General features: G+C 43.0%; 1 protein-coding gene and 1 long non-coding RNA gene across 14 annotated transcripts; one reads left to right on the top strand and one right to left on the bottom strand.

Moving 5' to 3' along the window:
* Positions 1–207: 207 nt before the first annotated feature.
* On the bottom strand, positions 208–6,203 carry LOC144385283 (uncharacterized). The gene is made up of 3 exons (XR_013451473.1): positions 5,966–6,203; positions 5,351–5,413; positions 208–339 (listed from the first exon to the last, which is right to left on the bottom strand). It is a non-coding gene; the product is annotated as an uncharacterized LOC144385283 (long non-coding RNA).
* mical2a (microtubule associated monooxygenase, calponin and LIM domain containing 2a) lies at positions 243–26,816 on the top strand. Of its 13 annotated transcripts, none has more exons than XR_013451472.1 (24): positions 243–382; positions 7,313–7,680; positions 10,770–10,977; positions 11,162–11,278; positions 12,284–12,385; positions 13,845–14,000; positions 14,134–14,234; positions 14,492–14,749; positions 15,311–15,426; positions 15,546–15,672; positions 15,770–15,860; positions 16,155–16,302; positions 17,608–17,807; positions 18,355–18,458; positions 18,557–18,628; positions 18,733–18,867; positions 19,736–20,005; positions 20,935–21,042; positions 22,337–22,517; positions 22,601–22,677; positions 22,765–22,861; positions 24,583–24,640; positions 25,098–25,158; positions 26,611–26,816. XR_013451472.1 is itself a non-coding variant. In XM_078084787.1 (24 exons), the coding sequence occupies exons 3-23, from the start codon at positions 7,420–7,422 to the stop codon at positions 24,612–24,614; spliced, it is 2,961 nt and encodes a 986-aa protein (XP_077940913.1). In that variant the 5' UTR covers positions 866–964; positions 1,062–1,119; positions 7,313–7,419; the 3' UTR covers positions 24,615–24,640; positions 26,611–26,816. The 13 variants fall into 13 exon arrangements, 12 of the variants coding, with proteins under 12 accessions (XP_077940914.1, XP_040053363.2, XP_077940917.1 ...); XM_078084787.1 differs by lacking the exons at positions 243–382; positions 25,098–25,158 and adding exons at positions 866–964; positions 1,062–1,119; XM_078084788.1 differs by lacking the exon at positions 25,098–25,158 and having other exon boundaries at positions 19,814–20,005.

Raw genomic sequence — 26,816 nt, 5'->3', positions numbered from 1 at the left:
TTTTTTCTTTCTTGAGTGACAGACCCGAACCACTTTCAATTCAACCCCATACAGCCCGACGTGACTGTAGTCTAACCCATGTGGGGCGAACTCTCCGGCTGCCTCTCAGACACCGACTGCCGGCTGGTGTGGACCGTGTGGACCGAGCAGCAGCAGCAGTCACGGCAGCTGCCGGCTGGTGTGGACCGTGTGGACCGAGCAGCAGCAGCAGTCACGGCAGCTGCCGGCTGGTTCTCCGGACGTGTCCGGTCGTTCGGCTCCGCCCTCGGAGACGCTGCTGTCTGCCGGCCGCGCTGAGGAGCGACGGACGTCACGCAACTGTCCGGCTTTCACAAGTCACTGGAGGGAAGAGGGAGAAAGTCGGGTCCGTTTGAGTCATGAGGTCAGTTTCTTCTTGTTTTCACGCCTTGTAGTTTTTGTGGCTTTTCTTGCACAAGCGGGTGGCGGCACACCTGACTGAAAGGACGCTTTTGCTTCTTCACTTCTAATAAAAAGTTTGTATTAGAAGTGAAGGCACAGGGTTTCACTGTGTGAACTAACACTTGCAACTGGCTACATGAGTATTACGGGAGGACGTGGAGGTAAAGCTGAATTGTTTTGATGCCATTTGGCTGTTATCATGTATGACAGAGACAAATTACATGTATGTGCAAACATACATTGCCAATAAATCCGATTGATTGTGATTGTTTCAGTTGAGTTTTGGGTTTCAGTACCTGCTGAACCTCGTTGTTTTATTGTGATATAAGAGCAGTCAGGCATCTGGGTTTTTGTTTTAACAAAAAGGTTATCTCGACTTGTGCAACCTGTTTTTTAGTTTTTTTTTTCAGCTGATGTTTGTATTCTAAATCCCCCTTTAGGTATAAATAACTTTTGAGTGACTGTGTAACTCCTTTTTGAACATGCCTGTAGGCACAACCCCATTCAAAAGCAGACTTCAACCTTTTCAATATGTTCAAAGACGGTAAAAATCTTTTGTAATCCCACCATTAAATACCAGCATTCTGTCAGAAAGCTACAAATTGATGCACTCAGCTGCATGTTTTTGAAATTCTTTTCAGCCTTTCTTAAGCAGCTTCCGGCCGCGGACCGTCTTTGGGATGTAATCACACTGCATTGGTAAGAAAGGTGTGGTGTGGACAGGCTGTACTGTCAGGTTACTGAATGGAGCTCAAGCGACAGAAACTCCTGAAGGTTTTCCAGTGTGATTACAGGTCAGCATACCTGCGCTTCCTGTTGAACAAAGGCAAAATGGCCAGATTCAAATTGGGAGAAATGAGCAAAAAAAAAAAAGCTCCTCCGTGTCCCGTATTTCAACATAGTGCATTAGCAGTCCTTCTGGTATGATTCACGTGTCTAACACGATGATGCACGATTTGTTCAGCCACATTTTTAAGGAGGGTCACACAAGCAGTGGTGGTTTTCCCACTGCTGTGTGAGCTGTCATTTCCTGTCTCCTTCACCACCGTTGAGAAATCAGCATACGTTCTCCTTCAAACACCAGATACAAACTTTATTACCGGGTCACTTTGCCGGTGGACGTGCAAAGTTCTAAACAGTGTTCATGTTGGCCCCGGACACTGATGGTCCATGTGATTTATGCTCTTGGCAAATAACAGAATCTTAGTGCATCAACATGCAACAGCAACCTCATTATTCTTCTCCGGCTGGAATTTCCCTCTCGGTAAACTTTTTTTTGAGTAATTTATGTGCTATGATATAAATATATGGAGAGACAACATAAACGGGATTGCTCAATAATATAAGTCGTCCTTTGGTGAATGCTTTGTCAAACACTCCTGTGTTTTTTGCCAAGCGGGCTGCAATTCTAATGTTGCTTGCTGAATGATTACAGAATCATGGTCTCCTGCTTTTAACAAATACAGCTGCCTCAGAGCCGAGAGAGCATATAAACATCTGGAGATCACAAGGCTGTATAATGTCCTGGACACAGAGGCAGCTTTAGTAAACAAACTCACATTGACAAGTGAGAAAATTCACTTCCTAAATATCATTGACATTCATGCAAACTTCCACATTTTTCAAACAGTCCTTTGCCTGTTCACCAAAAGAATCCCTCAACCCACGATAGACTTCACTGATTCGGTAGCTTACAGCTACTAATTCCTGGGCCAGCCTTTGCTTTTCAGTTTGTAATTACAAGCTTTACCTACGTTTTAAATTTGGAGATAAAATAACATTGCAGAAAGTCCCGTCCTTAATGCAGCCAGGCAGACGCCTTCATTGTGGCTGCTCAAGAAACACCTAACGATGATGTGTGCCTTGCCACGACTGCAGATGAGTCTCAAAATAATTTTAGACTCACCCTCCCGCAGGCCAGAGACACAATTCTTTGTTATGAATCCTCAACTTGTGCATTGCATGAAAATAACGAAACTGCGTCTCACGCAGCCCGATTATCTAACCGGGTGGAAGCTCGTGCTCATTATTGCCGGGGAGGTGTTGTAAACTTTCTCCTTCCTTCCTCTGTGCAATGTTTCCTTCCTATTTTTACAGCATAGGAACGGACACACGCATCCAGGCATCAGCAACACAAAAGGGGTGAAGGAATTCCCAGAGATGGGTGGGGCATCTGTGTAGCCTGCTAGTCATGATTTCTGCTTTCTGCTGTCGCCACATATCAAGTCAATCGTGTCCAATGTAACGTTTAGTTTTGTGAGAAGCTTTTCGTCCGTGTGGCTACCTGCTAGTTTAGCACCGGTGAACCCTTGACCGGGATTGATTTGGACTTTGAACAGTTGGATTTTTGTCACACGTAGCCTTGTTTGCAGGGTCGAGGAACGACGATATCTCTTCATGTCACGTGTTGTTTTGTTCTGCAACATGATGCTTTTTTTTTCTATTCTGGGCCTGGCTCTACTGATTGCTGGCTTACGGAATTAGCTGTTCCTGCCAGGCAGTATTACCGCCATCTAAACCTTCACGCAGATGAATGACGCCCACTGATCTTTGATCCTCGGTGCCATTCAGTTTACAGCCTGTCTTCGCCCAGTGGTTTATATCGATTACATTATAGGCTTTGAAGAGGATCCAAGTTGACTGGTTCTGACAGCTACGTGAATCTCTTTCCCTCGGCCACTTGTCTTTGCCTCAAACATGGAACGCGGTCAGTATGCTAATTATAACACACCTGAATGTGTAGTTAGGGTCAGAATAACTGTTGAAGTGAATTGTTTGTGTCCATAGCGAGGTATACACACCGTGTACACTGTAACCAATGTGTGCTCAGCGTGTCCAGATAAATCATCCTCCAAAGGAGCCATGTGGCGAGCAGACCTCGTGGCCCAGACAACCTGCCGTCAGCGGCCCCCAAGTTTCACAAGCCTGCTCCTGTTTGTCTGAATGAACTGGTTTTCCCCTCTGAAGCTGACTTTACGCTGGTGTTCCTACGATGCCTATAAAAGATCTTCTTTTGTCTTGGCGCCGCTGCCTAAACACGCAAACAGATTTCCGAGGGCTGAGATAATGCTTTGGTATTATGGGGCCGGTTGAAGGGCAGAACCAGCGGGCTGCAGTCCACATAAGCGCGGTGTTTTTTGAGGCTCGCTGCCTGCTTATCGAGCCTACAGAGGGCTCCTTCCTGGTTTTCTTCAGTCCAGTCTGCAATTAGTGTCGCTGGCTGCGCTGCAGTATGTTCATTTCCCAGCACTCCCAATGTTTTCCTTGTGTTGTCAACTTCCTATTGTATCCTGATAGCCTGAAGGTATGTGCTCTGCAAAAATAAATGAAGGCCTCGCGTCACTGGTCTGACGCTTGGTTCAGTGTCTTTATAGGTTTGTCGCTGTCGGAATCTCACTGCATGTTTTAAATAGGATGGGCTGAAAAGACACGGTATTGGGATGGTCACATACTGTACATTTAAATCTAGAAACATCTAAATAAGGTTTAGTAGTATTAGCAAATCCAGTGAAAAGACCCAAAAAAACAATTATTGGATGCTGGGATAGCCAAAGGTAAAAAAATATATATCGTCAAATTTTTTTTTTTTCACTCTCTGTCATGTGTTACTCTTAAGTACTCAAAAGGGGACCACGGCTGTACTGTATTAATATGCTGCGGAGTATTGTGCCCAACAGATGTTCTGTTTGAAATATTTTGGCTGAAAACATTTGTACTCCGTTGTTTTAGGCTGCCCTTTAGCTTAGAAAAATAAATAAGATGATAATACATTTTTGAGAATGTTAGAAAAGGAAGTGTCACAGACAGGGTAAGGAAGCTAGAGAGTAACATAATAATACTAATAATACTGTTTTCTAAAGCGCTATTCTAGATAGCAAAAGACGCTTTACACAGGCCAACGACAGACAGAACAAAACCACACAAAAAACAGAAAGAAATTATCAAAAAAAGTAACAAACCAACACTTTTTTTGGTAATTGATGTGGTTGTTCAATGTCTGTCCATCCCTATTGTAAATGCAGACGATTATATATATATATATATATATGTGTTTAAAAAGTTTACACGAGCATTTTGGTTTTATTTTTTTTTGCCATCCAGGTGTTACAGGTACATTTTTCACATTCCTAACATTCCCATTTGTCTACTGTAAACGGATAGCTTTTATTCACATACACTGGATTGTGGGTCCATCTTATGGATTTGTTTACACAATATACAAGACACTTTTCACTTTGGGAAATGTACAGTTAAGTAATTACCCAAGTAATGGTGAAATGATACATCAAACTAAATGTATCATAAATGTAAAATCCTCTCTGCTGACAAAGAAAATAATCATTGCTATTAACTTTTGCCATAAGCTACAGTCCATTCCCCTCAATAAGATCATTTTCTAAAGAAGAAATCCAAAACCTGCTCTCTATTAAACTCTCTGATCCTCTTCATCATTGCATGGGTCGGTTGTGGTGTGTGTGCATGCTTGTGTGCGTGCGTGTATATATTCTTTCCGCTTTGTCCGTCATAAGCTGTATTTTTACAGCCGTTCTGTGGGTTTTGTTCTGTCTGCCCACAAGTGACTTTCCATTCAGACAGACTGAGATGGTGAAGTCATTGGACTGTCTGAGACAATTGCAGTTTGAGTGGTACCATTTCATTAGTCCTTGCAGAGATTCGTGCAACAGATGGTTCCAATACTTGGACTGAACGTGAAAGCATAAGTGCAGTCAACATGTCTTTTATTAGATATTTCCACCCAATTATTGAACACTAGCCAAAGTTTACAATGCTAAAATAACAATGTGGTTCATTTTTGTTTTGCATCACAAAATATGTTATTTACAACACACTTACTCAATCAAAATAATTGGAAACTCAACTGTCAACAAAATTACTCCACAGAGGCTTTTAGAAGATATTTTGTACCCACCGAGCAGTCCGCATACCACATGCCAGACGACAGTAATTTGCCCATCACGGTCTGCTGCCATGCCTGAAAGATTAAAGAAACGGCATCTTACATCATGCCCGTCTCAGCCGTCGCTCGTCATTGACAACCAGAGGGAAACAACCCTGGAGGTGGTCCTGGAGGTGGTCCTGTGACTATCTGGCCGGTGAGAGGGCCGCACCGCATTGGACTCGTGCTGACAGAGCAGTGCCCGGCTCCTCTGTGCACGTGGCAAAGGAATGTCAGCTCAGAGTGTTTGTGGTGAAAGGCCTCGGGGGTCCACAATATCGACCCACCGGACAGGTGGGGTTTTTTTATGCCACAAAGGTGTATCAAGCAGACTGAGAGTTAACCTCGGTGTGTACAGTATTTCTACAACGCGTTTGTTGTTTTATTCTCTGCCTGAAACTCTCTCTGAAAACAGGATGCCAACACGCAGCCAAACAGGACATTGTGCAAATTAATATGCTAATTTTAGCTTGGGGACAAACGACGTTGCTGTAGTAGGAACATTCAAAACCTCACCGCATTCAAATCACGATGAAATTTGTTGTGACGCCAAGACTGAATGAATGGTCATCGAAAGTTCCAACTCACTTTGCATTGCGTTGGTGTCCTCGGCTGAAGCTCGGTGAGACCAGTTTCATTGGGACAGTCAAAGTTCCACCTGAGGCCCTGGGGTGGGGAGTGACACGCAGAGTGCATTGCTGTGTGTGTGTGTGGGGGGGGGGGGGGGGAGGGCTGTTAGAGTCCTGCAGAGCTGGTCTGACCTCTCCTCTAACCCGGCCCATCCCACTCCATGGGACGTTGAAATATCAAAAGCCGACTCAACCCCAAACTCACAGAGGCTGTGGTCTCCACCCAAGTAAGCAGACACGTGCTTAAAGCAGGAAATGTCAGCATTTTGCTTTGATGTTAAGTTCTGGCACAGCTTTTAGGGGCATGGTTTCCAATATGCCTGATGGTTGATTGGAGGAAAGAGAAGCTCTATTGTATTTGATTCAGTTCAGTGCTATTCTGACACAAACGTTTGATTTAGTAACGGTGTCCTTCCCACGCAGGCCCATATGTAAGCAAGCCGACTGTCCAGGCCTCAGTGGAAAGTGGACTATTTAGCATGCATACCCAATCAAAGTAAATCAACCTGTGTTAGTGTGGGCCTTTTATGACTCTGACTTCAAAGTCCTCACTCTTTACTGCTGAAAACATTGTCTGGTTTTCAGCTGGAATGAAAAATACCACAAGACAAATAGTTTTCTGGTCTACTCATCGATGGTCAGTGCTGCACACCAGGAATGAAAGGTTTGCATTCCTTGCAGGTTGTAATAGTGAGGCAACCACTTTCTACCCATGTTAATGTACAGTTTCAATAACATTAACGTTACGGCAATAAAGAAAGTCTTGTTTAACATATGGGGGACGCATTGATCAAACAATATGTACACCGGTTCTCTTCTGTGTGAAGCTGTCATTGAACCCTGAAGCTGTTGAAAAGTTTGGTTCTCTGTTAAACCAATAAGTGGTATCAAAAACCACAAAAGGCTCCTTTTTGTAGGCCACAGGTTTGTGCCTCTATAAAGCACAGTGGTGAAAATGCCCGACAGCTGTCTGACAACAACACAGTGGCTCATTGTCCCTCCTTTCTCGAGTATCTCTTCAGTATTTATGTCTCTACATGAAATGTTATCTTGTCAACATGTGGGTGAGTTAACTGGGGCCTAAAACATTGACTCCAAACGAGGAGCCCTCTCAATAGTTTGGTAACGTAACGCTTGAGCAATCGAGAAGATGAAACGCAGCTGCGTTGGTAACATTGTAATCTACAATCCCTTTAAATGACATAATGTAATGAAACATGTGCACTTCAGCCGGCTAATGATTGAGTACGTGAGAGACTTCCTGCCATGAGATGACATCACACTCTTATGTGTACTGCCTCCACAGACTGGGCATGGCGGAGAGGCCCGAGCTGAGGGTGTGACCACATCAGGCTGAAACTGCTGAAGTAAGCCGCCTCAACGCAGTAAACCGTCTACCGCAGCGGGGGGAAGATGGGAAAGGCGGAGGAGGAGACGGATAATGTGGGGAAACTGTTTGAGGACTTTGTCCAGGCCTCGACGTGTAAGGGGGCCCTTCAGGCCTTCAACGTCCTCTGCAGGAAGCTGGACATCGACCCCGCGGAGAATGACACCTTCTACGGCAGTCTGAAGGCGAAGGTCACCTCCTGGAAGGCCAAAGCACTGTGGGGCAAACTAGACAAGAGGATGTCCCATAAGGAGTACAAGAAAGGCCAAGCCTGCGTGGGCACCAAGGTAAATGGAATCTTTCAATTGAATCTAACTTAACACTTATTTACATATTTATCCATCATAGGCTAGAGACGATTGTTATGGCTTCACAGGGGCTCGAGAGAGATCTTTAAAAGTAGTATTGTACATGTTGTGCACAATAAATGTATATTTTTGTTACTGTTGGCAAAGAATACTCTGCATTATTTTCTTTGTAGTATGTTATGAAAGTAGAAGTGGTCTTTGACAGGTGATTTTTTTCAATGTACATTAACAAAATGTGCAGAGTTTAGTTATTTGTATGTATGTATAAAACTTCTTCCTTACCAGACACAGAGCATCAACTGCAGCAACACTCACTGCAACAGCTCCCAACATGCGGGACAGGAAAGGAAAGCGCTGCTTGGCACTTGTTGTGTCCCTCTCAGGCGCTACATGACCGAGCTTCACACAATGAAATGCAGACATCATGTTATGTTATCATGGAGAAAGGCAACACCGAACCATCCATGTGCCCGCCCCCCCCCTTTGTTATCATTTAGTAGGCAAATGGTACAATGAAGTAAATCACAGCTAAGAATAATACAGACTGTTCTTCAAACACAACAAGCAACAGATATTCACACAAATGAAACATGAAACAACAGAATGTCGTAAAGACTCAGTGACAGCGTGTGCAATGCTTCATCCGTCTCTGCAGCCAAATAACACAGACAATCACATCCAGAGAGCAAATTACAAAGACAAATTCCCTAAGAATAGAGCTATCGAGGCGCTCTACTTGAGTTGAATCACAAAGAGATGGTTCATTTGGGACAAAGAAACCGTGTCTGTGTGTGTGTGTGTGTGTGTGTGTGTCTGTGTGTGTGTGTGTGGGGGGGGGGGGCTCTTGGCAGTAAAGGTGATGAGGGAAAGTAGGAAAACCTGGAGGGGTGTGATTACCTTTCAGCTGCCTGCAGCTTGTTTTTATTGCGCAGAGAAATGGACAGCGTCACTCAGCAACTATGATTATTTGGCCCCAGTTATTGTCCTACAATATTGGAGCAAGGCCCACATTGTTATTAAAGTGTGTTTTTGAGCTCAGTTTTGCAGATTCTTTAAGGCAACACTAAAATAGCCAAAAGGTTTGATCCAGATTTTGTAATTCCTGACAATTCACAGGATTGTGTTGTAGAATGGAAAGTGGTACTATACTATATTTCTTTACCAGAAATCTTGCACCAAAGTAATAAACCAGATGTAGAACAAGTGCCAAAAAATGTATTTAAAGAATTTACGAGATTGCCTTTTTCTTCTGTGCTAATTAATTTCCACACATATACAATATTCAACTGCAGCTCAAAGCCCGTTTAAATCCCTCAACAACATTCTGCGTTTACTTCTCCCCCCCGGGAGAATCACCAGGTGACGACACAAGGTTTCACAGCAACTCGGCTGTTTTACAATAACAGATGTGATAGCAGTTGGCGCCTCGCCCTCAGATACCCACTGTAACACCAATCTTTAAGGATGTGATGTCATCCCTGTTTCATGGCCAGACGCAGCTGGCTGCTGTGACACAGACTTTCTCATAAAGTTAAACTGCACAAGAATCAGCCAATTAATCTTTTTACAATGAGATGTTGTGAATCACTCCCAGCATACTTAATTAGAGCTCTGTGACACGATGCCCTGTTACAACCTGAGCGCGTAAAACCTCTTGATTCGACAAAAAAAGTGTATTCAAAGGACTGTTTCTACATTTAGTTAAAATTGTATTTTAACATCCATGGTTCATCCATACTCATGTTGTAGGTTTGGGATGGTGTTGTTTGTGGGCCTTTTTTAAAGCAGAAATGATCATTCAAGTAATTTCCAAAATACTTCATGTACAATGCCTCTCACATGTGAATATTTGCGGATTGTCTTTGTTAAACATAATACACATATTCATGGTCAAAAGACTGAGTGTAGTATCAGTTCTAGTCTCTTGACCTTTTTAAATGAGGACGCACATTTTATTAGCCAAACCGTCAGCTGAGCTGAAGAGGTAAACACTCTGACTGGCAGATCGGGTTCATTAACAACGAGTGACAAATGTGAGCGGGGCGAGGTCACAAGTGGGAAGTTGAAAGGAAGCTAGTGTGTCCTGGCTCAACAGATGCAGGGCGAGCTGTGAGGAAAAGCCTCCTATCTGGAATAATATGTCAGCGGAAACGGGCTGAAACAAACGGGCGGTTTCTGCCGGAGGCTGATAGACCGATGACCACAGTTTAGATAAAAACGCGCACACGGTGAATGTACATCTGAACGTACTGAGTTAGCACGGTGCACGCAGATGACATCCCTCCATCTCTGTCACTGGCCGTGTAAATAACCACCCAGGTGTGTTTCACACCTGAAATGACCTCATCCCGATAACACATGACGACACCACCCACATCGCGCTGTCCTCACTTTGCGTTGTGGTGTTGGTGGATTATAGGAAAGCAGTCCTCCTGTTCCATGTGTATTGTCAGCCAGAATAAGGCCACTATCATCTTCTCTCTACACAATAATGCCTCTTGACATGTTTAGAAGTAAAGAAGATATCGTTTGCCAGCACACATGCATTCCTCCTTTCATCGGTCTTTCGAGAGGATGATGTCATGTTCAAGACACACATTCTCAGACAGGCGCCGTCGCCACAACCAACTGACTTCATGCATTTTTTCACAACTAAAACCCTCAGATATGGAAAGATTGTAACGCTGGTTTCGGTTGATGTTCCTCCTCTTGGCAAAGTCCTCATAAATGCTCTGCTTCAGTTTTCCTAACAATCCTTGCTCACACATGAAGGCTTGGAGAAGTCATCGTAAGGCTGCGATGATCCTCAGAGTCATTGTCCGTCCTCCTCTAGTGTCCCCGAGGGAGACACTTCGCTTCTAAAGGCTCCGTAGGTGCAGTGGAGCGCTGCTTCTTGTTATAATGTATCTGTGTTATAACACTCTCTGATGTGTGAATAAACACGTAGGCCATAAATCATTTCTCCTCTCATGCTCTTCTGCAGGAGAAAGCCAAGTTGTTTATGATTGCAGACGTCTAAATGACGTAGCTCATAATCAGGTCCAATTTGTCATTCTCTTATTATTTAGTGCCTCATCATTGGAGGAGGCCCCTGTGGCCTGCGGACGGCCATTGAGCTCGCTTTGCTGGGGGCCAAAGTGGTGGTGATCGAGAAGAGAGACGCTTTCTCCAGGAACAACGTGCTGCACCTCTGGCCCTACACCATTCATGACCTGCGGGGCCTCGGGGCCAAAAAGTTCTACGGCAAATTCTGCGCAGGAGCCATAGACCACATCAGTGAGTATCCACCGTTACAGAAACAAAGCCGTTTTAGAATTAAGAGATTCTAAAACTACCTCTAAGAAGATGAAATGGAGGAAGAGAGAGCATAATATATATTTGTAAAAAAATACTTTAAGAAGTACAGATGAAATAGTGATATGTTATATGAAACACTGATGCGGGTCTTTGTCTCTAAAAGGCATTCAGAAGCTGCAGTGCGTCCTCCTGAAGATCGCTCTGATTGTTGCCGTGGAGTTTCACGTCAATGTGGAGTTTGTGAAGCTTTTGGAGCCTCCGGAGGATCAGGAAAATGAAGGTATCCGTCCAAACAATAGATCAACAGAGCTCTTGCGTTCACCCACAGACAGTTGTTTGAGTATATGCAGGTTTGGGGAAGGAGAGGGGATTTGAGCAGCTGGAAACAACACAACTGGGAGGTGGAGGTTTAAAGGCAGATCGCTCAGTCTGTCAGACGGATACCGTGCAGCTTATTGGAGGATCTGCAGTTGTCCTCCCACATTGTATTTCATTCTCCTGCTTCAAGCTGGGTGAGGCAGCAAGGGACTTCTCAACCTGATTTGCTTGACAGCGACTAATACACAGGAGATAAATAATGGCACTGACCTGTTTTTTTTTTAAATCATATTTAGATGAGGTTAGTAGAGGTAAAGTACATTGTCTAACTTCCCTGTTGGTCATCAAATGTCTGCTGTAAACCGCTCAAGAATGAATACCAATGAACAAAGATGGTTCCTTGTGTTTTTTTTTAAAACACGTAGCAGTAATATCCTGCACTCACTTCACTTTGGACTTTAGACCCTCAGGAAGAAAATAACCTACAGTACATGCTGTTATCAGGTGTTGTCTCCTATAATAACTAACCCTGATAACAACAAAAGCCTTGCCTAAATTTAGATGCAAACTTATCCCTCTTGTTCTGCTGTGCCCTTGACATCATGGAAAGCATTTTCCAAATGGTGATATTACACAACAACCTGCCAAACCGTCCCCGCGCTGGTCTCTTTCTGTTTGTTAGTCAGGGTGACCGGTCCGATCCAGTTGGCGTTCCTTAAGCATTCCCTTTTTAACACGGACCCTTTGCTTATTTTACTTGCAGCATAACAACAAAATGTCACGTGTGCAATTATGTTTCTTTCCAGACATCTGCCTTGACTGAGACACTTTTGAAGTGTCCTTAAGCAAAAGTAAAACTCTTTTCTCCGTCGAAACTTTACGCGCTGATTGTTGAACTGCAGCCACAAAGGAAATAATCCCTGGATTATGTGACTTCACCCTTCTCTCCTTTGTCTCCATCTCTCAGGGCTCGGGTGGAGGGCTGCGGTCCGACCCGCGGATCACCCCGTGGCTAACTTTGAGTTCCACGTTGTGGTGGGGGCGGACGGACGCAGGAACACTCTGGAAGGTGAGCGGGCTTCAAGCCAAAAGGGCTGAAGAGTAAAGATGTGACATAATGTTGCCTGTGCCTAGTCGACGAAGTAACAATCTGAAAGTCAAATGAACATTTTCACATACAAAACATTCAAAGCACAAGGTGGAGTTGCTTTCACTCTCAAATTCACTGGTTTCTCTGTACAGGGAGTTTATTGAATACTTTCTGGTACCGTTGACTTGCAGTTTCACACAATACACTTGTCACATAGTACATGCGACTATACTCTGATAGAACCAGCGTTCTGTTTAACATTATAACGACACTGGACTCTCCCTTTGCAGACCTTGTGCTGCATCATTTCTGTTGCAAAGCTATAAATGACACACAGCTATAAAGCTATAAATGACACTGTAAACGTATCGTAGGTTGAAGCCCTTTATCTTTCCCACTGGGAAAAGGTTATTCGTGAACCTCTGTACACAAATAAAGCAGCGGCTTTGGCTCTGTGAAGCAGCTTATGCATTCGCGCTGGACTGTCTCTGTCCCTCCGTTTCGGTCTCTCTCCTAAAAAAAAAAAAAAAAAGCTGTCATCTAACAACCAATTTGCATCAGAGGCTTAATTCCTAAAAAGGGCATTTTTGGGCAGAACTGCGCTGTTTAGGTCATTCTTCAATTATGATGAAGACTGTGGGGAATGATTCCCCCCGGCTGTCGGCCTGCTTTTGAGCAGCCTTTGTGGCCTGGCTATGGTTACACCGAGTAAATACAATCAGATCTGCACTGCAGTGGAGAAGACGGAGAGTGGAAAAGCTCGCCCTGTATTTTTAACGGTGACATCACGTAGGAGTTGTGCTGTTTACGGCCGCCCCAAATAAGTACTTTCACCGTCTCTATCGCTTTGTAGGAAGCAGCCAATCCATTTCATTTTCTTTACTGCACTGACTGCTTTAGATTAGTGGCGTTTCTTGCTGGTTGGAAGAAGGTCATTTGAAAGTCTGCCAGGGAAAGGCTGAACTTTAGTGTTACTCTGTTTAATTTGATTGGAAGTTAACCTTGAAAGAACTCTGGAATTTAGTTCCCGTGTGCCCGTTTCTGTCTTTAAAAAGACTTAAAGTAGCGTCTCTAGCGTCCATTGTATCATATTCCATTAAGGTGTTAATAAAATTAGATTTCCACTTTGTGTGGTATGGATGCAAGTGACCCTTTACTACACTTGCAGTTCTAAAGGTTAATTAAGCAAACGCCTTTTAACATGATAGGATTTCATTTCGGGTGATTCCGACATTCCATGTCTTTTGTTCCCATGGCTACATAAAGGCTTACCTTCAGCTGCCTCTCATCCAGAAATAACTACCTTGTAATTAGGGTTTAAAGCTAGATTTCCTTTGGTTTTGACAGACTAGCAGATCTGACTGGTTCGCTCGCTGCCTTCCGTTCTTCCTGTTTCTCTTTGTAAGTCTTTATCTGACTTTGTCTTTTTCTCCATCAGGTTTCCAAAGGAAGGAGTTCAGGGGAAAGCTGGCGATAGCCATCACAGCCAACTTCATCAACAGGAACACCACTGCAGAGGCCAAAGTGGAAGAGATCAGCGGCGTGGCCTTCATCTTCAACCAGAAGTTTTTCCTTGACCTCAAAGAGGAGACAGGTGGGAGAGGAGCTCAGTCAAACTGACGAAGGAAATATTGAAGGGTTTCATTTTCTATCAACGTGATGCTTCTTTTGTTCTTTTTAGAGTTTTTTTTTTTTCGGTCATTCTCAAACCAGGTGATTTGTTGCAGGTGTCGACCTGGAGAACATTGTGTACTACAGAGACAACACACATTACTTTGTCATGACTGCCAAGAAACAGAGCCTGCTGGACAAGGGAGTCGTCATTAATGTAAGGAGTGTTCAGCCACCCATAGTACCGGCAATTCAGTCATATTATAAAATTAACTTTTAGGATAATCAGACTTATTCTGTTTAAATGTTCAAAATTGTCTGTGTGGGCAGCACTTCAGTGGCTGGTTGCATTCACATCAGTATCCACCATCTGTGCTGTATACATAAATGTGTAAAACTCCCTGAGGGGGACAAATAAATGAAGAAACTAATAGTCCTGGTAAACTGATATTTCTTCATGCTTCTGTTCAACAGGATTACGCAGACACCCAGATGCTGCTGAGCAGTGAAAATGTCAACCAGGAAGCTCTTCTGTGCTACGCCCGAGAGGCCGCTGACTTTGGCACCAACTACCAACTTCCCACGCTGGATTTCGCCATGAACCACTGCGGGCAGCCGGATGTAGCGATGTTCGACTTCACAAACATGTACGCCTCCGAGAATGCTGCTCTGGTCAGGGAGCGATTTGGACACCAGCTGCTGGTGGCACTGGTTGGCGACAGTCTGCTTGAGGTAAACAAGGACCTGTGAAGTCACAATGTTAGCTGGGATTGGCTTAAAGATAGAGAATGGATTTAAAAAAAAAATAAGACAAGGCAATCTTTCAGTCATTATAGTATATATTTTTTTTTTGCTGATGAGCACTGTTAAGTGTGACCTCGGTTCAGGATAGTGTAGGAATGTTGGTGAAGAGCTTAACTCTGGCAAAAGAAGCTGTTGCACAATCTTGATCATTACACAAAAACACCAGTCAGAAATATGCAAAACTCAAAATTCTGAGCAAATACAACATGGCTACGGCTGGTTGGGTGTTACGCTTTCACATCGTCTAAGCCTAATCGTGTAATGGTTGTCTCACCCAAAGTACATAACGTACTGCAAGCCCACCTGTAATATGTCCTTTTGCTTGACAAAAAAAACAAGGAACATCAAGAAAATGTATTGCTGCTAACGGACTTTCATTCTTATCTCAATATTTTCCATGGTGTTTCTTTTGCTTTAAACTATGGAAATGTTGTTGTTTTGTCTCCTCACATTTCCATTCATACACATGTAATGTGTGCTCCCACGCAGCCCTTCTGGCCCATGGGGACGGGCTGCGCCAGAGGCTTCCTGGCTGCCTTCGACACGGCCTGGATGGTAAACAGCTGGGCTCAGGGTCGGACAGCGCTGGAAGTGCTGGCAGAGAGGTACACACACTCAATATGTCCTTGAAGTATGCATTTGTTTGTTTGGATATTTATGTAATTAGATACCTTTTTAGAAATAACACTGTGTGTATTGTTTCCTTTTGTTTGTTTTGTTACAGGGAGAGTATTTACAGGCTACTTCCCCAGACAACACCTGAAAACATTGCCAAAAACTTTGATCAGTACACCGTCGACCCTGGGACTCGATACCCCAACCTGAACTCCTCCTGTGTCCGGACACACCAGGTCACACTTCTAACAACCATCCATCCATTGTCACAATGCACACAAGGGCTTGAATGTCTGGATTTTCTGAAGGTTTTCCCTTTCCATTCGTTTTCAGGTGCGTCACTTGTTCATCAGCAAAGAGCTGAATCCCTGCTCTCTGGAACGTGCCGCAACCATACGTCGACCTGTCAATCTCTCCAGACAAAGTAAATCTAACATTACAGTATCTGCAATTCAAAGCACAGATTTAGTGCAGATCCTTTGCTATATTATTAAGTAGAAGAAAACCGACTGAACTATTAGGGTTTCCATTCCGGCTTTCAAAGGAAGATCTGCTGCGTGTCCAACAATATTATCTCTCTCTCCAAGTTCAACATTACTTTGCGTCCCTGTTTATTATGACCATTAGATTTTCTAACAAATCATGCATCTCTGTGATTTGAGGTTGCAGTATTGCAGTATTTTATTGACAAGTCTAACCAGCCATGTTTCTGTTGTAGAGTCGGACATCAGACCGGCGAGGCTGCTTACATGGTGCCAGAAACAGACCGAGGGCTACAGGAATGTGATGATAACGGACTTGACATCTTCTTGGAAAAGCGGTATCGCTCTGTGCGCCCTCATCCACAGGTTCAAACCCCAGCTGATGTAAGTAACGCTCGGCAGATTAAATCAGCCTGTCACCTGAAACCAGTCAAAATCATCATAATATGCAGCTTTGCATTCACAAATGAACTAGACGTGACTAAAAAAACACTTTTTTAGTCACGTCTAGTTGTGAGGAATTTACTGCTCATGGGTGTGTTAACTATGCTCGGCATGAGAGCAGCTCTTATCTACGGGTGTTTTTTGCTCCTCACAGCTCTGTGCAGACGTGAATAGCACTTCATACACAGCTGTCCAATAAGCAAACCGCCGCTGGTAGAACACCGTGCAAACAGAGCTGTTTTTAGTGTGCAGCTGTGTACGTTTCCCACGTTCTTTTACCAAGGGCATTGTGTATTCAACTAAAAATATACACTGGTTATTGCAGTATATTTGATTGATTGAAGCATTGGCCTCCATACATATTCTTGAATAATCTTTAATTCTATATATTGTTCCTTTTCGTCTGTTTTTCTGGAGCCATGGAGAAAAAGAACTCTTGTGGGACTTGGTGTACTTTTGCACCCACCTTTGGGAAAAAGTCCTGCCTACAAAACCGAAACTGTGCATCAGGTTCCACTTTTTAGCTTTGGGCAGCCTTGCACGGCATGCAATGCAACTGTAGATTAGTACATTTACAGATCTAATTATATACTCTCAATCTTTAATTACTGCCTTCATACCTCGCCACATGCCACTACAATGTGGTCCTTTAAGTTTCCAGGAACCAGTGGCCCTTTTCCCCTCCCCTCCTCCATATGCATCCCAGTCCGTAGAGCGAGCAGCAGAGAATTCAGCAGGTTTATAGAAAAGAAAGAAAAGAGGAAAGAGCGAGCCTCTGTACTCTCAGAATAACACCAACGTCTGTGTGGGCTGCTGCTAGGTTACTCTCCCCCTCTTTACATTATTTCTGATTGTGTGTCTGCACCCGTATTATGCGTATTATCTCACACTCTGCTCAACATCAGTCACCTGACACTTACATGAAATGAAAGTCAAGTGATAATCCTTTTAGAGTCACAGCCTCACACGTCACTGTAACATTCCCGGCCCTTTATTTCAGGGCATTTTAGATGGTTATGATACCGGAAAGCCTGCATTTTAGAAACGATAAGAAGTGAAAATATGTTAAAATTGAATTAAAGGCATATTATTATGGATGCATGGATGCAGAATGTTCAGTGGAAATGCACACCAGAGAAGAATATTTGTGTAGGCTGGCACAGTCACTATGATAATACTGTACGTATACTCCCATCGTATTCCCATCCTCCTACTCAAGCCACCATTACTGTCTTTTTCCATTAGAGATTTTTACTCCTTAAACGAGGAAGACCACTCTGTCAACCTCCAGCTGGCGTTTGACATCAGCGAGCGTGAATTTGGGATCCGATCATTCACATCTGTGAAGGAGCAGGGTGCCGATCAGGAGCTGGATAAGACCAAGATGATCACCTACCTGTCCAAGTTCTACGAGCTGCTGCGTGGCACACCTTTACCTGCCTCAGGTAGTTTGCTCGTATTGTACACAACCAACGATTCTTTACCCGATTCCATTCGTCTATTATAAAATACATAGAAACAACCACAAAAAACAAGTTCAGTAAAAGAGAATATCAAACTCCACTTGGTGTTCTCTAAAAATGTGTTTTCATGTACAGTCCTGTAAGGTGGCATGAATGGAATGTCTGGACTTCTGTAGTCTGGTTGCCTTGACAACAGGAAGACCGCTGCCCGTCTCCACTGAAAGGATATTTAATGCTTACATACAGTATACTTTGTTGTTCTACTTGATGTCGGCCAGCCGTTCACCTTTCTCTGACATGCAGCTGAGTGATTCAATGAGCTTTGATGTGGCCGCGGCGGTAGTGATGTGCCTCTGCGTGATTGAGGCTTCAAATTTCCTTTGCAACATTGCTCTACACAAATGCTGTAACTCCTTTTTCCCAGATCCCCTTATATGACTTTCCTATTCCACATGTTCATTGCTCCTTGATGTTATCTGAGATTTAGAGTTGTGGAAACTATGAAATGCAGCCACGTGTTCTACTGCAGGTTCCAGAGATGTGGATGAAAATAATGAAGATTATTCGTCTCAGGAAGTCAGAAGCAACAACAAAGGGCTGAACCTTGCTCTGCCCAGGAAACGGGTACCGAAGGTAAAGCTCCACACTGGAATGTTTCAATCTGATGGACTAAATACAAGGAGTTGAGCATCTGTTTGACCGGAAATTCAGTCTTTCCTTGTGCTTCACAGGATGAAGAGACGTCAGACGGTGCAGATCCCATTTACAAAAGGAGGCGGAAACTCTGCAGTTATTTGGAGGAGGTTTGCTTCTTAAACGACCCACTTGTCATTTCGAACTTGACCTGGAGAACAAATCCAGTTGATCTTGATGTAGGATCTTTTCCGTTTCTTCCAACTCTCGCCAGGCCACCAATTTGTCGAGTAATGGCTCTGCAGTGCGAGAGGAGCGAGGGCCCAAGGAGAACAGAGTACGCTCCATGGCCACTCAGTTGCTGGCCAAGTTTGAAAGCACACCCAACTACACCGTCCGGAGAACACAGGTAAAAATACACCTTTTGATACAACTGCGTGCATTCAAGAATATGTAGTTTTTCATTTTATGTCCTGGATTTCAGTCAACATGTGTGAATATACTGCATGTCTGCATTTATTTATCAACGTTTTTTCACGTGACTGAAGTTAAAAAGGGCTGTTGGCCTTCTCTTCCATGGATAATAAATATTGCTCCTGCTGGAGCTCTGATAGCAGTGTGCGGTTTTGGTTTGACAAAACCTTCCTTTTGCTAATTCTACAAAGTATTTTCTTGAATGTTCTCTCTAGTCTTCACTCTTTGCAGCCTTTTTTCTTTCTGTGCCTTGTTATGCACACCTTCCGCACCTCTTCCTAACATTTCTGCAAAATCTATGTCAGACTGTGAGCGGCTTCAAACTCTTGACCTGGCTGAGGGTCAGAACATTAAACCTAAACCTCCTACTGCGATGCAGCTAGTCTGGTTGTGGTCACACAAACTGTACAAACAGTAATCAAGATGATGATACACCCAAAAAGACAAGCAAACATAGGTGTAAAAAAGCGTGGCGTGAATTCAAAGTTAAATGTAACTACTGGTTGTAGACTCTGAGGTTTTCAATTCTTGACTTAAATTACTGTCAAATAATGACTGGAAAACATTCAAATAGACTTAATATTCATTGATTTTGATGCTGTGCTAGCATAGCTAAGGCCTTACAAAAATTGCAAAAATATTTGAAGATTTGTAGCTAATGTGCTGAAACAAAACAACTGGTGTAGTTCTGCAGTGCTTACGGGAATTCAAGTTTCACCGTTTTTTTGCTTTTTTGGGGGATTTGCTTGAAAAGGAGTGAACCCGCAGCTCCCCAAGTGCACTGATGTATTTATCCCTTTCAGTTGGAGGACAGTATCAGAAAAGAAGCGGCACTTTTAGTGCGCTTGCCTTCAAAGACTCTGCCCAAATCTCCCCTCCAGCCAGAATCCCAACACCCATTTTCACTAGTGAAGCTCAGACATGTTGATCGGACGCGTTCTGAGGCGAAGCCCGAGGCTCAGCCGGAGAGTGCAGACCCCCCTGCTTCCTCTTCTGCCTCCCGCCAATCAGCAATCGATTTCATGTCAAGAGTGCTGCGGCGCCTCAGGGAGGTGGACGAACACGTCTCTGAGGTGATCACTATCTGTCTATCAACTGTCTTTAACTCTTTCTCTGCTCTTTTCAAGCCTTTGTGTCGTTCCGTGAGCTGATCCCCCCCAAAAAATGCCCCTGAGTGAATGTTGATTATACGTCACGCCCTGATTATACATTTAGGCTTGTGTAATGTGTAGGTAACTGTGTGAAGTCAGCCCCTTAATTATCCAGCCTGACAAAAATGGCAAGAAGGCCTACAGATGTGACCGCGGGCTGAGACAGGCAGACGGGCGGACTGTGTGAGACGGGTCGGCCAGCACCGGGCCACAGTACAGATCGGTAGCCAGGAGGTGTTTAGCGAAGCCTCTGCAGTCTGTGTTAAGCCCGTCCAATAGCTATCTGTCTCTGTATCCCGACTATACGTGCTGACCCCTTTAGAATCAGCGTAGATAATTCAACTTTGTTCTTAAAGTTTAAAAACAAATCTTACATTTTATGATAATTCTTTTATTTGATATGCTTTGTAGTTTGGCCATCGCTTATTTAAACCCTAAGAAGTCAATACTTTACTATGGGATTTATTAACGCCTTCATCTTTGGTGCCAAACCGACGTACTGATTTCTGTGCCAGGTCTTCGGTGCGAGTCTATCTTGGGTTCCTGCTCGAGTAGAGCATGAGTGACCACATCAAGTGGGCTGTGAAATTAACGTAATACGGCGGCTTTCGTTCGGCACACCGACGTCATTGTTCTCTGTGGCCTACACATTTAACCGTCAAATCCTGCTTCTTAATGGGGAAGCAGAACAGAAAGGCCTTTCATCATTTACCGCGCACTGCTCATCAAGTGCTTATTACCCAACCTAATTATGTCTACAGAGAGCTCCATGTCTTAGTGGGGGAATGTGTCTCACTGTGCTGAGGAGGCCAAGCTGACGGCTCTTCTTTTCGTCCTGTGTCAACCTGCAGAAAAAAGCTCAGACACAACAGGCTAGAGAATTTCACTCAAAGAGTATAAAGGACAAAGCTGTTCACCTTAGTGGGTTGTTCTCATCAGAAAGCTCAGCTGTACTCGAGGTGACTATCTCCAGCTTGGTGTGTGATGCTGCTCTGGCCTTGTGGCCTGCATTACCTTCACAGTGTGTGTGTGTGTGTGTGTGTGTGTGTGTGCATGTGGAACACGCACAGCCAATTTTGTCTTTTGTCCTTTATTTAGTACAACACATATATTTTTTGGACACTTTCATTTGTCTAGATGCAAGAGAGATGTTCACAATAATTCAATGATTTATTTCAGTTAAGTTGACCAGTAAAGGGACTTTATTATACTTTGTCAGGCTCGGAGCTAGAGATCTTATCTGATCTTACCGTAGCTTTATCAAGCTGCACCTTCAGCTGCCAAAACGGGCCCATGTTCACGATATACATTTCAGCTCAACATATCTTTATCTTAATAACCTTAAAGGCAGCATGCAGAGCATCGAAGCCCAAGATTTACATTTTAACCATATACTTAATTATAATGCACACATTTACGCGCTGGGGCTGCTGCTTTGCATAAGAGCGTTTGCTTTTAGCCGTGTGCCCCTTCTGCTTTTCATTACCAGCAGCCCTCAAAGCAAGAGAAGTGTGCGTTCTTGTGGTGGCACTTTGTGTGTTCCTTCTCCACTCATCCCACACAGTCTGCTCTAACTCATCAGCCAGATGTCACCATTTAAAATGAAGTAACCACTGCTGTAACCCAGTGTTAGGATTGAATTTGATTCCAGAAAAGCAATTGACATGAGAAACTTTTTTTTATCATTATCTTACTTGCTTCCCTTAATAATGTTCATCCTTTTGAGTTGAATATTAGTGAGCAGTTCCAAATGATTATGAGGTCGGAGACTTAAAGGTGAAGACAGCAATCACCCTCCCTGAAAAGGAGCTCAGACACAGAGACTCATGGACCTGAACTATCACTCATAATATCCCCGAGAGAAGATGTTCTACCCGTGAGGTGAACCTGAAATGAAAGGCGTTCATTAAAACAGCTGTGTAATCCTCATCGTGTCACATTCTCACTCATCCTGCATGCAATACCCGCCGTGTTCCACGAAGCTCCTTACAAAATATATACAAACCTGTAGAAAATATTCAACATGAACAATGCATCTTGAACTTCCTTCCTACTTCTGATGAAGGAATATTTGTCAATCAAATTGTGAAGTTAGTTTGCATGTAGCATATTCATTCATTGTGCAGTTTATTTATTTTTTTAGCTAACTAGGTTTAAGTAATGGTAAATGCTTTTTATTATTATTTATTTGTTTTGATTAAAGTCAGTGTTCAAGCTGTTAGTGGTCATCTCTGCCTGGTCTCTATTTCCCAGGGCAGCTCAGTCCGAAGGGCCTTCCCCCCCTCGGGTGACAAGTGTCACTCATGCGAGCGGCGTGTTTATATGGTGGAGAGGGTCTGTGCCGAGGGGCTCTTCTTCCACAGGGAGTGTTTCCGCTGCTCCACCTGCAGCTCCGCCCTGCGACAGGGAGCACATGCTTTTGACTCGGAACAGGGTACGTGTCTCAACGGGTCTCATCTCTCCTCAGATTTTACTAATTCATCTACTTTGTACTGACACTGTTCTGTAATCCTACAGGAAAATTGTACTGCAAACTGCATTTTGATCAAAGGAACAATGGAACAAACCCACAGAGGAACTTTTCCCCGCGTTCAGTGAGTACACTGGCCTTCTGAAAGTTTCCATCTTACTCTAGCAATATTTACTCAGAGGCGTAAAACTGCCCCTGTCGTCTGTCTTAGAATCGTTCTGCAGCTGGAGCTCAGGAGCAATGTGCGGACGATGGACCGAGCTCGGAGTCCGGCGGCACGGCGGACCCGCCGAGTGGACCCTCAGCAGGTATCTTCAGCTCGTTCATGAGGAAACACCTGAGCAGGCCCCTGGGTGTGATCCGCGCAGTGTGCAACGCCCCCTGCTATCTGTCCCGCCGTGTGCGCGGTACCGCGCGGGCCCTCGCCGGCCACCTGCGGCACAATGGCCAAGATTACACGTCCCTGTACGAGCTCCTGAGCGTAGGTCTGCCCCTGCTGCTCGTACTGCAAGAGGTATTGCTGCAGATGAACACAGAGGCTGTGCCTGACGGGCCCAGCGCTCTGCAGCCTCTCCTGCTGTTGCTGCAGGAGCATATAGGGCAAAGGCTCATCTAGACGCTCAGCAGACTCCAATGCCGTTAAATACGTGACTGAGACATTAGCAGGAGTTTTCTGGTCATGATGCTATTTGTTGCCATGCACAAGCACCTTTTGTATTGTTTACTTTCCTTTTTTTTTTGATGATACGGCTCTGTGTCTGGGACGTACTCGTGTATCAAAGGAGAGACACTGCAGGTTGCTCTTGCAGCTTTTTTTGCTAATTTCTACAGGGGTTAAGAAAGCGTCACCAAACATTTTTGCAGTCGGTTTGATGTGGAAACTCTACATAATTTGCACAGTTAGAATAAGGTAAAAAATTAACAGATTTCAATGTAGTTAGAATGAAAATAAAACGGCCGGTGTAGTTGATACTGCTGGAATCCTATTTGCTGTAAAACGTTTTACAAACTCTTGGAAAATTGATCTGGCAGTTAAAATTTCTTGACCGACTAACTTGATGCACTTTATCTGCCTCGTTGGCGCAGCAGTAAACTGCCACATTGAAAAGCGGGTTCATGAGTTAACAGTAACCACAGGACTGGTTTTCTATTGACTATGCATATGTGCTCTTGTCATGTGCTTTTTACTTTACTTTGAGTGTTACTATGGACACGACAACCGTTCTCTCAATTATTGTTTTTATACACTTACCATTCGGTTTAATTTTATGAGCAGTTTTTAGTTTTAGATTCCTGAATGGTTAACACCAAAGAATCTGTCTGGTGAGTTGCTCTCTCAGTATTAAGATTAATTTGCTGCCATCTACTGTTGACGTTTAGAAAAACTATAAAAACAAAATGAGATGCGCCCCTCCCCCATTTTCTTATTTTTTTACCTCTCTCTGTATAACAATACAGCCAATTTAGTTTTTCTGATCTACTGTAGACAATAGAAGCAGGTGAGCATGCTGTTATGTGTTTGGATTAGCTTACTTCTCTTCGCCTTATTTGTAAAGTATGTTATTGCCTCTCAGACTGGAAGCTACACGGTTGCTTCTTATTCAGATACACTAATCTTATTCAACGATGCTTGTGACGCACTCAATCCTCATGGGTTTGGTTTATGAAATATTTTGAAAATAATATTGTCATTATTTTATGTGCTGGATATTATTTTGATGATTTGTTGTCAGCTACAAAATATTTAATTTTGATGTATTCAATCTGCTGCAGTTGATATACTCTGGTTGACAGTGTTATAAGATACCAAAGAACTAGACACACTGACTAGACTTGTGTAATATTTACTTGATACATTTGTGGGAAGACAATCAACACAGCATGTGTAATGGTGTCAACAGACCAATATTGTTTTCATTTTGAATGCCAGTATTTTACTTTATTTTCATAAAGTTTTTCTACTTCCAGCCGTTATTTGTGTCTATATGTTCTGTGTTTTAGATCTGTTTTCTCTTTTCCTCTTGTTCAGCTGAAGCCTTTTATGAGTGTGAGCCTGCTTGATGACTGGGAGAAATCACATTTTAAAGGTGATCACCTGCATGGTCACGTCGCAATGTGTCATACTTGTGATGTGGCTGGAGATACTGACGATACGTAACTGACCAAACGTTTTGACGTAACTCAACTCATAACTAATGAGCGGCCTCAGCGTTCGTTATTCATCCTTTGGCTGTTTTGGGAATGGTACTAACTAAGCTTGTTTCAAAACCCCTAAATTGCTGTATACATCTGCTTTTCTAGTGGTTCCAATAGTATGAACACTGAGATTAATGTCTGATTTGAGAAATAGTACTAACATGTAAAGATACCAACAAACGTCCAATCAGGCTTCATTTTTTCTCTTTTTGCTCTTAAGGTTTCTTCTCAACTTTTTCAGATGAAAATCAGTTCTATTAGTATTTACCAATCGTTAAAAGGATGCACAAAGGTGCATTCTCTCTTAGAGCTTTTGATTGCATCAATGGAGTTGTCACGGTTTTGCAGATGTTTGCAGTTTTATGTCTGAGAACTTCCAATGTCCACCTTTACAGACCACTGTTTCCAGGTGAGTAATAATATTTTCCTAAATTTGTAACCAACAAATTCTCTTCTGCTCTTTAGAGAGCTCAATCAAATGTCATTTTGTTCAGGTTAATTTACATTTATAACCATTAGATCTTAAATGGAGTTTTCCTCTGTTCACGAGAATACACATTACAATGATCCCTCTTCACAAGTTTTAAATAAACGCAAAACAAAGTTGTTCACGGCTCTGTTAAACTCACCTTGCATGGAGTGTGAAACCGTTTCCTGGTTTAAAAAATATATATTTTTAATATTTTCATGATGATCTGATAACTGCAATTAATGTTTTTATTGAGCTGTTCATACAGCAACATTTATAGAAATGTGCATTGATCTCTGTGACTATGTTTTCACCTCACAACTACCTGGTTTATAAAATCCATTAGTTGCATTTCTGTGCACCCTGATTTCAAATGAAAGGTAGGTATGTACTGTGATGGAAACTACTCAGGGATGCCCTTCACGACTCCATCGACTTAAGAAACTGCTGTAAGACATGATTCTACTTAATCAAAAACGTCCTTGACTCTTTCAACAACAGTTTAGATTTGGTTGATACTTCTATTCTTCCTTTGCTCTTTGAGAAAATTGTGAAGGGTACTTTTTGAAGACTTTTTGTCCACCATTTATCATTTCCACCATGACTTCTGCTCCCACTACTGTTATTATGATGAGAATACATTCTACCGTATTTTGAAAAGTGTGGAAACGTGAAAACATTAAATAGAGGCCCCACTTTCTTTATCCGTTACTACTACTGGCGTACAGTCATATAGTATCGAAGTAGCCGTTTATGCACCTGAAGCTCTCCTCTAAACTAACACATACAGCTTTGTCGATGAATTATTCTCTACATGCCGTGTTGTTTCTCTGTCAACTCAAAATTCATGAATAATTTGTGAGCATCTCTTTCTCTGTTACTCTTCTAATGCACCCATTTCCATTACATCCCCCCAACAAAATAAAAGCTAGCTCTTTAGATGGTACATTAAGGCTTTTTGGTCCCTAAAAGCGTGTTTTAATATCACATGATGTGACCGAGCATAACTTTTTAATTATATGTCTTGTGTGCATATTGCAATGTATCAGTGAATCTCAACATCTGAAAATAGGTAAACACAAATCATCAGGTTCCTACACAGTAAAGCCGATGAGCTCTTCATGAATATATATACTCCATTTTCATTTTTAATGAAATGAAGTCAAAGACTGATGCAGACTGATTACTGACATCAGCTGCCACAACAATGGATTAAAAATGATTTTCTTTGTGAATTTACAGTACTGTTAGTGGTGAACATAACACCTCAAAGATCCTTCACAATTCCAGGGTACACACAGAATACACATCTTAAATTGTAAGGGGCAGTCAAGGGAGTGCACGTCTAGTGATAAACATTACAATGATTGTTTCTTGTTGTTTTTCATCCAGAAGCTACTACACAAGTGAGCTGTCACTTCACCCACAGATGACTGAGATTTAAGGAATTCCTATAATTCTTCATGCAGTCATGATGTCTACACTTGTAATTAATGCTGACTTCCTGAACCTTTGTAAAATATATGTTCTTGTTTTGTAGAGTGATTCCTGGATTTTGTCCCACCGTATTTCCCCAATAAATGTTTATTGCTATCTGA

This window comes from Gasterosteus aculeatus, chromosome 12, assembly GCF_964276395.1.
Source record: "Gasterosteus aculeatus chromosome 12, fGasAcu3.hap1.1, whole genome shotgun sequence".
NCBI lineage: Eukaryota > Metazoa > Chordata > Actinopteri > Perciformes > Gasterosteidae > Gasterosteus > Gasterosteus aculeatus.
This window is presented reverse-complemented; position numbering and strand designations above follow the sequence as displayed.